This window comes from Pseudorasbora parva, chromosome 8 (assembly GCF_024679245.1).
Source record: "Pseudorasbora parva isolate DD20220531a chromosome 8, ASM2467924v1, whole genome shotgun sequence".
Lineage (NCBI taxonomy): Eukaryota > Metazoa > Chordata > Actinopteri > Cypriniformes > Gobionidae > Pseudorasbora > Pseudorasbora parva.
In genome coordinates this window covers 38,294,568-38,310,661 of record NC_090179.1, presented here as the reverse complement: position 1 = coordinate 38,310,661, position 16,094 = coordinate 38,294,568, and the positions used below count along the sequence as shown (strand labels likewise).

General features: G+C 39.0%; 1 protein-coding gene across 3 annotated transcripts in view; it reads right to left on the bottom strand.

Moving 5' to 3' along the window:
• The window catches only part of cadm1b (cell adhesion molecule 1b), a 255,542-nt gene extending 239,775 nt beyond the window's left edge, over positions 1 to 15,767 (bottom strand). The window contains exon 1 of one of the 3 annotated variants that reach the window (XM_067451163.1): positions 15,614 to 15,767. In XM_067451163.1, the coding sequence (XP_067307264.1) occupies positions 15,614 to 15,689 (76 nt within the window). In that variant the 5' untranslated portion in view covers positions 15,690 to 15,767. The remainder of the gene's footprint in view (positions 1 to 15,613) is intronic. The other 2 variants (XM_067451165.1, XM_067451164.1) reach the window with 2 other exon arrangements.
• Positions 15,768 to 16,094: the final 327 nt, after the last annotated feature.

Genomic DNA, 16,094 nt, shown 5'->3' with positions numbered 1-16,094 from the left:
CGATTTTACCACAAAAAAACAAACAAAAAAAACCTAAACGCCGAGTATCACCTTTAACTGTGCAAATCAATGCCGCTCATTCTCCAGCAACGATCCCAATACACATCAAGCGGATGTTAGCATGACTGTGCAGACAGATGTTGCTGTCCCAGAACCTCGTTTTGCTCGAGGTGATGAGATCCACCACTGCGAGTATCCAGCGTCCTGACATTCTTAAGTATTTAGCAGCTCAATTGAATAGCACCACCCCTCTGAGCCGCCATCTGTACGTTCTATTGATTGGTCACTCTCTCTTACTCAGACAGCTGGAGTCCCACTCCACGTCTCACCTGATCGATGGTGATGCCATCAGCAGTTGAGGCTGCATTGGCCATGTCACTGTGGTTTCTAACTAGCTCGCATCTCGCAGGTTTAAATATTAAAACGCGATCAATTTTCAGAGGAAGAGAAGCCGTGTTCTCTAGCGTTCAGGAGACTGACACAAAAACAGGGAGCGAGTAAACGCAGGGGTCTCTGGAGATGATGCTGAGACCTTATGGGTTCCATCAGCAGCTCCGTATGTAAGTGGGTCACATCTCGTTGAGCTTTGGGGGCATGTCACCATTCATACGTTTCTGAACATTTTTCACGACAAATCTCTATGCATGGTGAGATGAAGTAGGTCAACATAACAGGTAAAAAAAAATATTTTTCACAAGTCTAATGCAAGCACACAAGCTGTAAACAGACCCTAAACACCCATCGGCGCATTATATGAGGAACTGTATTCTGTTTTTGTTGGTTGATGGGAACAAGGACTGCAAGGACGGAGAGCAAATCATTTGCAAATGGTTATTATTTGAGCAGAACATGAATCGCAAATTTTGCTTTGATTTCCAAAGAGAAACAAGATATTCAATGAGAAAAAGAAAAGTGTGAATGGCCGTGATTTTATCCATTATGGATTTGATAATGATATTCTTCTAATATGACGTTACAAAGTTTTGTTTTTTTTCCTAAGGCCAAAATTACACTAGACTATATAGGCTTGTGCACAATTCAGAACTGAATTGAGAATTACTCCTAAATTCCAATTCAATTCTTGAATTTGAATTGATGTCAAAAACAGGATGCAGAATTACAATTCGAATTTGAATTAAAGGATGTAGAATTGAAATTCAAGAAAAATTAAAAGAAATTCATGTGTCCATCTTGCCATAGCAGCATCTGTTGAGAGAATCTTTAGTGTTGCAGGAAAGATCTTCAGAGCAGAACGCTGCAGACTCAATGATAAAACATTTGAGGAGCGATTGACAATCAGATGCATCAGTGTCGCTCAGTGAGTTTTGCACTGGAATTAATAATAACTGCATTTACAACTTTGTGTTATTTGATTGCTTTGGAATTAAAATAACATTGGAACAAAACTAATTAAACAACATTGAGGGGGTCATTATTTCAATTGATCATTGCCTGTATTTTAGAACAAAATGTATGCAGGGTTGAGGAGTGACACTGTAAAAAATAAATCATGGTTCCTGTAATTTTCACAAAAAAAGGTGATAAATAAAAATAGGTGTATTTTTATTTTATTTTTTTGCAGAAAACTGTGGTTCAGTGTTGTAAAGAAATAAAACCTTGTTTTTTCTAAGGAAATGTAAGCAATTTTGAGGCTTGAATTGAGGAACCCATTAAGCTGATAAAATTAAGGAAAATAGGGTTACCTGTTTATTTGAAGAGAATTAGCTCAATTGTGCAGTTTTATTTAGATACACCATTGTTAGTTCCCAGCATGCTTTGCATGTGCCTGGAAATGGAGATTAATATTGAAATTAAAGGGTTAGTTCACCCAAAAATGAAATTGATGTCATTAAAGGTCCCGGTCTTTGCGTGTTTTCGAAGCCTTGATTATGTTTACAATGTGCAATATAATTCATGTTTCACGTGTAAAAACACAATTTACGTATCTGTACACTCTAAAAAATGCTGGGTTAAAAACAACCCAAGTTGGGTTGAAACTGCACCGACCCAACAATTGGGTTGTTTTAACCCAATGGTTGAGTTGTTCTTACCCAGCAATTGGGTTGTCTTAAGCAACATTTAACCCAACCACTGGGTTAAAACAACTCAACCATTAGGTTAAAACAACTCAACCATTGGGTTAAAACAACCCAATTGTTGGGTCGGTGCAGTTTCAACCCAACTTGGGTTGTTTTTAACCCAACATTTTTTAGAGTGTACAGGTTTTCTGTCCTAAAAACGGCCTGATGATTTCCTTGTTCTATGAAGTCCCTCCTTCAGAAACACGTAACGAGTTCTGATTGGGCCAGCGCTTCCCGTGTTGTGATTGGACAGCAGCTTAGCGCACTTTGCCCGGAAAGGTCCCGCCTCTTACCATAACGGGGAGATGCAAGCGCTGAATGTGTGCTCTTCTCCACGTGGGAGACCAACAAGACCACGCCCCCTATTTTGCGTGTTCTTGTGGGCGGAGGGTTAGTCAACAAACGGTTCTAGTGACGTCATTCCTGAAGGAAGTGCAGGGGTGTAGTCCAAACCGGCCGTTCGCTGTAGGCTTTGAAAGGGAACTTCTGTTAAATAAAATATCTCGCTTGGCATTGAACTTTGAGCTTTATAATTTTACAGGTATTATTTATGCTCTAACAGCAACATTACACACTAACTAAAGTTTGAAAGATGGAATCGCGAAGAACGGGACCTTTAATGACTCTCCCTAATGTCGTTCCACACCCGTAAGACCTCTGTTCATCTTCAGAACACAGTTTAAGATATTTTAGATTTAGTCAGAGAGCGTATCCAAGTGTATAATAATAATAATAATAATAGATTTTATTTATAATGCACTTTTCATTCCGAAGAATCTCAAAGTGCAACAAAGGGGGGGGGGGGGGGGATAACAACAAAAAATGAATAACAAGTAAAAATATAGAATACTACAAACAATCAACCAACACAGAAAACAGAACAGAAACATAGCTGATGGTGAACAGAAACAGAGCTGATGGAGAACAGAAACAGAGCTGATGGTGAACAGAAACAGAGCTGATGGTGAACAGAAAACAGCTGATGGAGAACAGAAACAGAGCTGATGGAGAACAGAAACAGAGCTGATGGTGAACAGAAAACAGAGCTGATGGTGAACAGAAAACAGAGCTGATGGTGAACAGAAAACAGAGCTGATGGTGAACAGAAAACAGAGCTGATGGTGAACAGAAACAGAGCTGATGGTGAACAGAAAACAGAGCTGATGGAGAACAGAAACAGAGCTGACGGTGAACAGAGACAGAGCTGATGGTGAACAGAAAACAGAGCTGATGGTGAACAGAAACAGAGCTGATGGTGAACAGAAAACAGCTGATGGTGAACAGAAAACAGAGCTGATGGAGAACAGAAACAGAGCTGATGGTGAACAGAAAACAGCTGATGGTGAACAGAAAACAGAGCTGATGGAGAACAGAAACAGAGCTGATGGTGAACAGAAACAGAGCTGATGGTGAACAGAAACAGAGCTGATGGTGAACAGAAACAGAGCTGATGGAGAACAGAAACAGAGCTGATGGTGAACAGAAACAGAGCTGATGGTGAACAGAAACAGAGCTGATGGTGAACAGAAACAGAGCTGATGGTGAACAGAAACAGAGTTGATGGTGAACAGAAAACAGCTGATGGTGAACAGAAACAGAGCTGATGGTGAACAGAAACAGAGTTGATGGTGAACAGAAAACAGCTGATGGTGAACAGAAACAGAGCTGATGGAGAACAGAAACAGAGCTGATGGTGAACAGAAACAGAGCTGATGGAGAACAGAAACAGAGCTGATGGAGAACAGAAACAGAGCTGATGGTGAACAGAAACAGAGCTGATGGTGAACAGAAACAGAGCTGATGGTGAACAGAAACAGAGCTGATGGTGAACAGAAACAGAGCTGATGGTGAACAGAAACAGAGCTGATGGTGGACAGAAAACAGCTGATGGTTGAAGTCTCTGTTAGCTCCGCAGCACACTGTTAGCTCCGCAGCACACTGTGGTCCACTCCATGTTTCAGATTTCTCCCAGCGGCAGTGTCCCGATGACATCGCCGAGGCACGACAGCTGAAGACCAGATGATGGGTCTTCTTCATGATGATTCAAACGATGGGGATCGCTGCAGTACCATGCAGGAGGCAGAACATTCCTCCGGGCACTTCTGTGGACACACCGGCGCAGATGTCCAAGCCGCTCCACGGTCGCAATGCAGGACGGAACAGCGGCGCAGCCGAGAAGCAGAACATCCCAACATCATGCCGGACACCGATGACGAGAGCCCGGATGACGCTAGCCCGGTGCAAACTTCAGCCACCATGCAGCCCAAGCCCAAGGGAGACCACCAGTGAGCACCCGCGGCGAGAAACATCAAATGTCCTCCAAACCAGAACCAACCGCAGCAATTCAAACGTAAACATTAGAAGCGGTTGAAAACGGCGAAACGACGAACAACGACCTCTCAGTGGCTGCCAGCAATCAGCAACAGTCCCAATTGTAGCTCTGACTGTTAGACTAGTCACAAACATAAGGAAATAAAATAAAATGTAAATCTAATAGTACATTAACATGATTTGTTGTGGGTGGAGAAGCAGCGAACAGACAACGCCAGCGTCCTCTCCCCCACGTTGCCAAGTGTATGCACACTATACTGTCCATGTCCAGAAAGGGAATAAAACATCATCAAAGTAGTCCATATGTGACATCAGTTGGTTAATTAGAATCTCTTCAAGCATCGGAAATACATTTTGGTCCAAAAATATCAAAAACTACGACTTTATTCAGCATTGTCTTCTCTTCCTTCTTTGTGTTCAAACCTCAAATAAAGTTCAAACGGTAGCGAATCAGTGAATCGATCAATGGTTCGGAACGCATGCCGAACTGCTGAAATCACGTGACACTGGCAATCTGAATCATTGATCGATTCACTGATTCATGACCGTTTGAATTTTTATTTGAGGTAAATTATTTTTACGCCAGCTAGAGGGCGCATGACTTTAAAACTTATTATAGGTCGTAATGAGAGCCTAGAGTCGTATTTTTTTGGAGGACAGGTTGTCAACTACAGATGTTGCATCTATTGATCCCGCCATGTTTCTCAAGGAGACGCCCCCGACTCGTACAGATCGGGGCTTAAAGAAAACCCTGAAATTCCCACTGGTATTTACAAATTCATGGTGGAGTTCATGTGCGTTCAACTTTAATACAATGTTTACGCCATGACTTGAACGCACCAAAAGACAAAGAGATCGCTTTCCTCAGCGGACATTCTGATTTTTAATAATTTATATAATCTAATGGACATTGACCTGAAGAATGAATGCTGTATGAGATGCAAGTAATACACTCGTTTAGTTTATTTCTCTCTCATAATGCCATAATACTCTGCTCTACATAATACAATAAACTCAATGTTCCTTCAGAGTCGTTACTAGTAAAGTGACGGTATTTTTAGTAACCGAGGCTTGGGCTCAACTGTTAAACTGTCAGTTTAACAGTCGGAAGGAAGTGGTTCTGCACAAAAGAGTGTTTTTAAAGACACCCCATTTTTGTTTCTTATTTATTTACTCACTTGTGCCGTCGAACTGTCGTATAAACGCAGTATCACACTCGTAGCCGCGCAATATATCTGTATATCAGCACGCTGTGACTTCCTACAGCCGTGCTGATACACAGCCATATCGCACTGCTACTCGCCTGATATTGCTCCTATAAAAAAAAAAAGATATTGGAAACAAAACACTGACACATTTGAAGGGTGGCATCATTCAAAATCTCTCCCAATATGACAAGCACATTTTAAAACCGGTCAATTGTGTCAGCAGCGTTGCAATGCTACAAAGCTTTCTGCAGCTCTTCAGCGGCTGGTAAACCAAGCAAGCGTTGCACTTTGTGCCCTGAAAAACAACATAATTTGATTTTTTTTTTCATGGTCTGTGCCAAAACAATTCTGCCAACTAGGACAGACAATGAGCTCAGTCCATGAAAGACAGGGCAGAATGAGAACAATGACAATATTTATCACAGAAGACAGGAACCCCCTCCCCTCATCATATTCCACTCTCATTACTCCAGCAGTGTCATGAATGAAGCATTCTCTCCACTGGGGCTTCCTTCAATCTGTTACCACTAATTGACTGTGTGCTGCTGCATAGCGCTCAACTGGTATCTGTCCTACAGAAACGATAGTCTATCGGCTTCAAGCATCATTTTGCTCACAGTCTAGTACCGACGAGAGGATACTTCAGCTCTGATGTTTAGTAATACGGAGGTATAAACAGAAAACTAAGACAGGAAAGGTCTTCGTAGTGCTTCACATCATCCCCTGTACTTGTGTGTTGACTCACTAGAGAGGCTTCTGTTGTGAAGTTACATAAGTGGATGAGCAATACGCAATAACCCCAATGGAGTCAACAGATTGCGGACTCGTATTTAAATATGGTCGGTATATTTGCTGAAATACACAAACACAAAATGAAGCAGAATTGTTGAGCTTTCAAAATTACATAATTTTAAAGCCTGCTTTGAACTTCATCTTAAAAAGACTCCTTTGATGCAAGATGTCGTTATTCTGATTCAAGTTCCTTAATGACATTGCACAAAAAAAAAAAAAAAAAAAAACTCTCACAAGCCACATCATCATCTTCGCTCTTATGGAAACTTATCACACATTTCCATCTCGGCAACTTCAGCATCTGGTTGGAGCATAATGCAGTGCTGTGCATTATTTAGCAATCAGCACAAGGCTTATTAAGCAGGGATAATGTAAATCTAATGAGCTATAAATTCTTCGCTTTAAATAGAAAAGAAAATTATTCCAAACAAACCATCTTAGAAAGTTAATGCACCAAAGGAAAGCATTTTAATTTACTGCCAATCAACAGTTTGTTGGGATTCAGGGCATTTTGAGGAACCAAATAAGCAACAACGTGACAATCTCAGCAGAAAAGTGTTACCCATAAATGCTTTTAAATGCAGTTTCAATGAGCAAGTGTCATATATGAGCTTTTTTTCCCCTAGTCTTTTCTCTGCGGGTATGTTTTACAAGGTTTCTCGTTTGATTTTTAGAGGTTTTTAAATTAGTGCTGATTGTTGTGGGGAGTGTCAGGACATTCATCTTCCATAACATTCATCACAGGGCATCGTGAATTATGCAAAAGCTGCAGTGTGTTTCTAATATTTACAACTCGGGCTCCTCGCACTGATGGAAACTCTACCTGTGAGTCACGCAGACTGAAAATTACCCTTGACATGAGGCAATTTACATGAATATCCCATCTCATTACGAAAGTATTGTTTGCCAGTGAGAATTGTCCCATATCAGAATTATTATTATCTCTATTATTTCTTCTAAGAGAATATATATTCCCTCTCAAGCCAATGCAGTTCTCCTGTCAGTTCACGCTGTTAACTGCAGTCTGCCTGTTGAACGAAGATGACTAGCTTATTTCTAGCATTTACTGCATGTATGGGTGACTGATACAGAGAAGACAGAGAAGAGTATTTTTTTTTTTTAATTCGGGATTAAAAATACTATATATATATATATATATATATATATATATATATATATATATATATATATATATATATATATATATATATATATATATATATATATATATATATATATATATATACACGCACTGTATATGGTCATAAAAAGTAGTCATGTTACATAGCATGACATATCATCTTCCAGAAAGTATTTTATCTGAACTACCTGTAAGTATCTATTTGGTTGGTGAAATGGATGGGCAAAATCCATCCCCAGCAAATAGCATGTCCTTGCATTGCATTACACAATATTCCAGGTGGTTATATGAGGATTCAAGAGAAAACAAGTGACTTTCAAGTCTCCTACAGTAAAACCTATATATATATATATATATATATACTCTCACCTCAGACAGAAGCATCATTCACACATCAAAACACCTCTGTTGTTAATACAGGAATCAGCATCCACAAACTAACGCTTATTACCGGATAACACACAAAATAATCACTCTAAAATATCAGGAATATAAATACACTTTTTTTAACAGAATAATTCAATCTCATTCCCAGAACACAGAATGAAAAGCCAGTATCTTGCGGAAAACCTGTTGATTGATGAGCGGCTTTAAGAGCTATTGCGGCAAGCCATTTGAACATTTATTCCTTAAAGGGGTACTTCAGTGATTTAGCATTAAAGGGGTACTTCAGCGCTGGGAAGATGAATCTGTAATTAAACTGGGTCATCAATGTAGTTGAAATGTGAAATTATTTTTGAATTTGGTGGTGCCTTCTAGACTGAGAAAAGACAGACATTTTATTTTTGTCTCATGGGGATGAAAGACTAAAAAACATTTTAATTGAATTATGCATTGTGACCAGTCATTACAATTGACAAGTAAAAAGGCAATAACTAAGACATGTTAGTATCAACTGGAATGTCCATAAATTGATACTAGTATGGAGAGGTGTGGACTTGAGTCATGTGACTTGGACTCGAGTCAGACTCGAGTCATGAATTTGATGACTTCGGACTCAACTCAACAAAATGTACAAAGACTTGCAACTCGACTTGGACTTTAACATCAATGACTCGTGACTTCACTTGGACTTGAGCCTTATGACCCGAGAAGACTTGCTACTTCCCATGAAAACCTGGGGCATTTTTTTTTTCACACGGCCGCGCCATCAGTGTGTCTGTATCATCAGTGTATCTGCATCTGTGAAAAAAATCTGCACCTGTATGCATGCATACAGAGAGCACGCGCACTGCCTGCACGATATCCAATCACTGTAGTCCCACGTTGGTGTGATTCGACAGTATCTATAGCTACTAAGCCCGAGTATAACACTTGACTTTGGGCTTCATTTTTTGGCAAGTCGCGGTAAAAAAGTCTCGAGTTGCGGGTTGCAGTTTTTTGGGCTTATTTGAAAAAATGTGGTTGCTTGTTAGGAAAATATGACAAGCAACTCAAGTCAACTGACAAGTTTCTTTACATTTATGGTCGCTGTTTTGTCCAAATACATTGCCTGACACGTCTTCTCACAGCAACGATGTAGTGCTGTAGTAATTCGTCCTCATACATCCCGCCTCCTTCCCCTCATTGAAGAAAAATCACGTGCAGGCATGTGATGTGATTAGGGATGGGTACCGAAAACCGGTATTAAACGGGCCCCGGGGGTGAATTTTGAAAGACCGTTGTATCGATAAGCTCGGACGTTATCGGTTCTGCTGTCAGTACTTTTGAAAATACACGTGACGTGAGAGAGAGAGAGAGAGAGAGAGAGAGAGAGAGAGAGAGAGAGAGAGAGAGAGAGAGAGAGAGAGAGAGAGAGGCGCAAACGACAGCCGAGGACAGAACTAAACAATCAAACAGCCTGGTGGTTACACTTTAGATCTGTGATAGTCTGATTTTATTTTAGATTTTGGCTTCCAAAGATTATAATAATAATTTATGTCTAGCGCAACTTGATTCCCTTTGCAGCAGTAGCCTACGCTGCCATTTCTCCATAAAACTCAAACGTAATGACAGAATCAGCACGATCAGTGATTGTTGTGAAATACAGTCTAGCTACTGTTGGTAAATTGTGGGACGCGTTTAATAATAAAAAAGAGCGATTAAAAGCACAAAACTGTGCGCAAGAGATTGTTCCCAAGTCGACGCGCGCGCTCTGAAACAGCCGCAACGACACGAGCAAATTACACTTTCGGTTTCACACTCGCGTCTAAACGATCAAATGTACACAAACATCTATGTCAAAATGACCGGCTTGGAGAGTCTCTTTAACACAACACAGTTTGTGTCTAAAATGGACGTAGTTAATATGGATATAGTCGGGAGAAAGTGCATCTGCCTATTATCAGTCGCCTATAGATCTGCACGTCTGTCTTAAAGAGGCAGCGGTGTAAATAAACATGCTGACGAATAACTGCGAATTAAACAACCAAATGCAAAGAGAAAATCACTCACAGCTCTTGAATGAATAACTTCAGCTTTAATATGCATTATTTTAGCTATTTATGATAAACTATGCATTGTTATTTTACATTTGATTACTAGAATTCTTCCTGAAATGAAAGCACTGCATGTGTAGGCTGTGTTTTGTTAATTGTGTGTGTATATGTATGTGTGTGTATATGTATGTGTGTGTGTGTATATATATATATATATATATATATATATATATATATATATATATATATATATATATATATATATATATATATATATATATATAATCTCAAAAAGTACCGATAAGAATACCGTTAAAGTACCGGACCGATAAGCATTATCGGTAAGAGTAGTAATACCGTTAAAACCTTAACGATACCCATCCCTAGATGTGATGTTATAAATGTAATGATAGTTCGTAGACGTAAATAGACAAAGACATTTTTTTATTTTTTTTATTTTTACAAACAATGCAACCAGCAGAGATGTACAGAGATGGAGAGGAAACAGGGAGGTGAGCCACCTAATTTAATTTTAAAAATATTTTTTATAATGTAGGCTATTTATTATGACAGGCTTTTATAAATAAAAAAAAGAAGAAAAAAAGTATAGGCTACCAATAATAACAGTAGGTATGGTTCGAATGTATTTTATTATAAATATGTCTCTATATTGCAGCGCTCTCAGTGTTTTCCTGTGCACCAACTCCCAATCATAGACTGTAAAAAAAGTGCATATTAATCCTAAATAGTAGCTATGTGACATTAGTAATTTTCAATACTATTTAGTGCAGATTGCACATTGAGGTGCAGGGCTTATCCTTTTTACGGTTTATCGTGTGCATGTTCACCACTGCTCCTATATGTGTGCAATAACTCCGACTGGAGTTACCATAATCCTTCACGTCCCCCTTTTTTTTCCATCTCCAAACCTCTTCTGATCACAATCTTTATTGCAAGAATTTTGTAAAATCCCATCTGTATTTGCTTTTTAAACTCCAAGAGATTTCAATTTAATATGTTGCAGGCTCATTTATTGATAAATTATTGATCATAAATTATACTGATGATAATAAATAATATAATAATATTGGGCTTGTTTTGGGCCCCCCCAGCCAGAATGCCTCTAGGTATCCTTCATACCTGAGAAGAATATGAAACAGATGTCAGAAAATCCCTTATAGCCTCACATGTTGTATTTGAAACTACCCTTTACTCATATCAATGTTGTTGTGTTAATATTCATTGTCTATTATACACTACGGTATACGATAATATTTCAGTTTCAGTGTATGCAATATTAAGAATATTTTCACTGCTTCAAAAGTCATAAGAAAGCCCTTTCCCTCAAGAAAATGAAGTCATGTGCTTTATAGCAGTGCTTTTCAAAGTGGGGACAGGGACCCCTGGGTGCTGCGAGGGGATGCTAGGGGGGCCCTGGCACGCTGGCATAAAAAGTATAGCAAAACAAAAAAATAATTGAATAAATTAAATTATTAAAGTAAACCAATTTAAACCAAAAATAAGCTTAACAATATTCCCATAATGGCCTTAAGTTTAGGCTAAAAGGACCCATGTCTATTTAAAAGTTAGACTGTTTAGCAATATGAGGTCAACACTATACAGGACTGAAGCTGCTGTGCATTGTTCTAGTGCAATATGCTGTTGAAATACAAGCATTTTCTGTGAAAATTTACATTTTCTGTTTTTTACTGTTTTTTCTTAATGTCATTGTATAAAAAGAGGTTTAAATAAATACAAATCTTACGGACATACATGATTTGTATATTTTTTATTTCTGTGGTAAGATGACTTGAAGTGACTCGAAACAAATGGCAGGACTTGGGACTCGACTTGAGACTTGTTGGCTTTGACTTCTGACTTGACTCGAGACTTGCCTCATCTTTGACTCGACTTGACTCGGGACTTGAGGGCAAAGACTTGAGACTTACTTGTGACTTGCATAACAATGACTTTGTCCCACCTCTGCTAGTATGTAATAAATGCATACTAGTAAAACCAGAAATGTATTTGGATATCTATAATACCAGTAAGATTACTAAGAAATAAGTACTAGTACATAATGAATAATTAATAGTAAAACTGTAACAAACACTAGTGCTATCAAAACTTAGTAAGAAGTGAATAGTGGATATCTTAATGAATGAATTAGGCATATAGCTACTGCACACCCAACACGCTTTACAATCAGGAGGCCTCCCCTCAACCACCAGTGTGCAGTATCCTTTTGGATGATGTGACGTCAGCCACTGAACAACGGCGCCAATGCGATTAACACACATCAGCTACAGGTGGAGAGGAGGGAGAGTGATAGAGCCAATTCAAAGTGTGGAGGTTATTAGGAGGCCATGATTGGCAAAGGACAATGGAAGGAATGTGGCCAGGACACCGGGGTTTCACCTCTACACTCTACGAGAAGTGCCGTGGGATTAGTAATGACCACAGAGAGTCAGGACCTTGGTTTGATGTCTCAATCAAAGGACTATTCTGTGCTTGTTAGAGTATAGTGTCCCAGTCACTATACTGGGGCATTAGAAAACGAGTCAGAACACCCCACTGGTCTTACTATTACCTCTTTCAGTAGCAACTTGGTTTTACCAGGCTTCTTAACCAGGCATTAACCCTGTTTGGCTTCAGTGGGAAACCAGTCTTGGGCTAAAGGGTGATATGGCTAATCACAGAACCCAATACAACTCAATAATAATTAAACACTCTCAGGAAAAAAGTTACATAACTGTCATTGGGGCGGTACCCTAAGGTGCTAAAATGAAAAGGTACATCTTTGTACCTTACTTACCCCTACATTAGACCTTTTCGCTTTTGTACCTGAGGGTACTTCCCCAGTTACAGTGCTGTAACTTTTTTTTGACAGTGAATAGTTAGGCTACTTGACACAACTGGGATAGTGACTAAAAGCAAAGCAACAAGTAGTATCCATGGGCATAGGATACGTGTGGGACGCGTCCCACGCACTTCTATTAAAATGTAAATACTTCCCCCTGCACCTTTTTCAGGCAAGTGTGGGTTTATGTAGAGGTTTTCATGGACCAATGTGAATACATCTCAATTTAAATTCAAAGAGACCAGATAAGTATACGCATGAACTGATGTTTTATTATAATATTCTTATCCAAAACAAGGTGATGTGAGCATTATGGAGTGCTAAACACCCACACTGTTTCATTCACACTAGAAGCCAGACTGCACCCTCGTGCAGAAAGTCCAAAACAGACAAAGTAATAACTTACGTTCAAGGAAATAGTTTATAGGACAAAGGCATCCATCTTGCTGTAGATCAATGATTGATGAAACGTGAGGACAATAAACACATGAATTTAACAATATGGTCTATGGGTTTTTACATGGTATAACAATAAAGTATATGAATAATGCAGTGCTAATTGACATAGCCTTTACTACAGAAGATATTATTAAAAAAAATACTTTGTCGTATTCTGCCATAAAAAGCCTAATTAAATGTTAAAGCTACATGGTGTAACTTTTTTAGTTTATTCTTAGCTAAAAACACTTTCAAAAATATATGTGCTCATTAATGTATATTTACTTCTTTCAAGTAATAAAGTATTCTTGTAAGTTTGTAATATGCCATTGAAAATACATACGGGTAAAGGGGTTCGAATGCAGGTCGCCATGTTGCCCCTCCATCTTGAAAGCACATTAGCCAAAGAGGGACATACCCATAAATTCAAGCTTCGCCTTTCGCGTTTCAACACTCGATGGCACTGTGTCGAATGTGAAGAGGGGGATTGCCATGTCAACTAAATCGGCCACCGTAGGAGTTAAAACGAAATCAGAATTGAGAGGAACAGAAACTGGATAGTCATATACCTTTTCACTGCTAGATGGGGGAAAATATCACACAGTGTAGCTTTAAAGTGGCTTTAAAAAAAGATTTTAACATCGTATGAAATCTATAATGACTTAAAGGGATAGTTCACCCAAAAAATGGAAACTAGCCTATGATTTACTCAAGTCATCCTAGTGAATGACATTCTTCTTTCAAGTTGACTTACGCCAAAAGAGTAACCCCTGGCACAATGCATTATGCAGAATGTAGGAGCATCCCAAGCTTTGACGCCTCTCACGGTTCAAACAGGAGTTGGGCAACAAACTCAAGCTCCTCTTCTCTTATATCAAAATCCTCTGCATTTCTCTTTAAAAATGCTTATTTTAGACTCTAATTCATGACCGGTGTTTTGTTTTGGTCTATCCTCTGCTCTTCTGCGTTGGTCAGTACACCCATAGGATTCAAGGGTCAAGGGTTACTCTTTCGCCGTAAATAGATGTGTATGGCAGTCAGTGGGACGCTAGTTATTTTAGTCTATAAAGTTTAATTATGAATATTTTCTTACACAAACACATCACTTAGCTTCAGAAGGATTCACAGAGATTATTTTTAGTGATAGATGCACTTTTATGGACTTCAAAAACAAAACAAGAAGTCACTGCCATCATAATGATTGGAAAAGCCAGGAATGTTTTAATACAACTCTGATTTTATTCGTCTGAAAGAAGAATGCCATATGCACTATAGGATGACGAGTGTGTGTAAATCATGGGCTAATTTTCATTTTTGGGTGAACTATCCCTTTAATGCACAAGTGTTCACAATAGGTCTCCATAAACCAATTATAAAATTGTCATTAAGAAAATATTATAGAACATTAAAATTATTGGTTATTTTTCAGCAGTGCATTTCATTTGTTATAGCCAAATATAAGAGATAAGAACAATAAAACTTGTCAATCAGACAAAGGTCAGAATATACGGGTATTACATTAGATTTTTTTCTGTCCCCCTCAATTCTGAAATGATGGCTATGCCTTGGTAGTATCCAGTGAATATTTGTGCCATAGTAGACACGATTGGATTACCAGTAATTACAATAAGTTGGCATACTAGTAAAATAACTTGGAGTTGGCTAGTAGTAGCTGTAAGTGATAAATGTTAAAACAGCTTGCCATAGCGAACCTCACAGCGTGCTCCATCTAACGGAGGAGCGTTTCCCATGCAAGGCAGGGAAACTACCTTAAGCTGAAAACAACACCAACACAACATTAGCCGACTCGGTAAAATGACAACGCACGTATATAAGATCGAAAAAATAACTGAAGATGACCAGTATATTTAGAGAAACATTAGCAAGCGTGCGCAATGCCGCTTTCACTCTATAAAGTGGATGCAAGTGTTTATTACTCTGCAATGCGCGCGTTACTCGTTTAAAAATCTGTTAAACATGCGCATTAAATACATAAGAACACTCGTATAGTCGTGTTCAGATCATCCGCATGTAATGTTGACTTCTGAGCTATGTGATACGGACTTGCGTCCCTCTCATCAGCAGCACAAGGTTACTGTACAGCATCTGGACAGTACTTTTCTCCAGCCAAACAAACAAAAAAACACCATTCAGAACAGTCAAACGTAACCTGCTAAAGAACTCTTCACATGAAAGCTTTTTTTCCCCCATGCAGACTGTTGCAGGTAAACTATGAGCGCTTTGCACAGCATCAGGGACGTGCGCAAGTGTTACATATGTTGTTTACACACTGCTCTCGCTTTGACACTAAACACAAGCTTTCATACATGCTCCGCTTGTCTTACCTTTACGCAGAAGCGTTGCTAAAATCACGCAGAAAAAGAGTGAAATAGAGTGAGATCCGAGTCCCGAGATCGCCATGTTGAACACCTGCTTCGGACTGGCGGCGCTAAATCACCTAGAGACGCTCACAGGATCATGAGATGCGGAGAATTGGGAGGGAGTAAACACGCGCGCGCGCACGCACACACACACGAGCGCGAGCAGACAAAAGTATGCGATTCTTTTGCTAACATGTCATCTGTCAGTTGGCCTACAGAAAGTCTCCGGTTTATTCTAATTTATGGAAAATTACCTTTTTTTTAAAAAATGTCTTATTGAGCAATTTCGCAAATATTACAGCCAGACTGTAAAAACAAACCCTGACCAGTCTATCTATCTATCTATCTATCTATCTATCTATCTATCTATCTATCTATCTATCTATCTATCTATCTATCTATCTATCTATCTATCTATCTATCTATCTATCTATCTATCTATCTA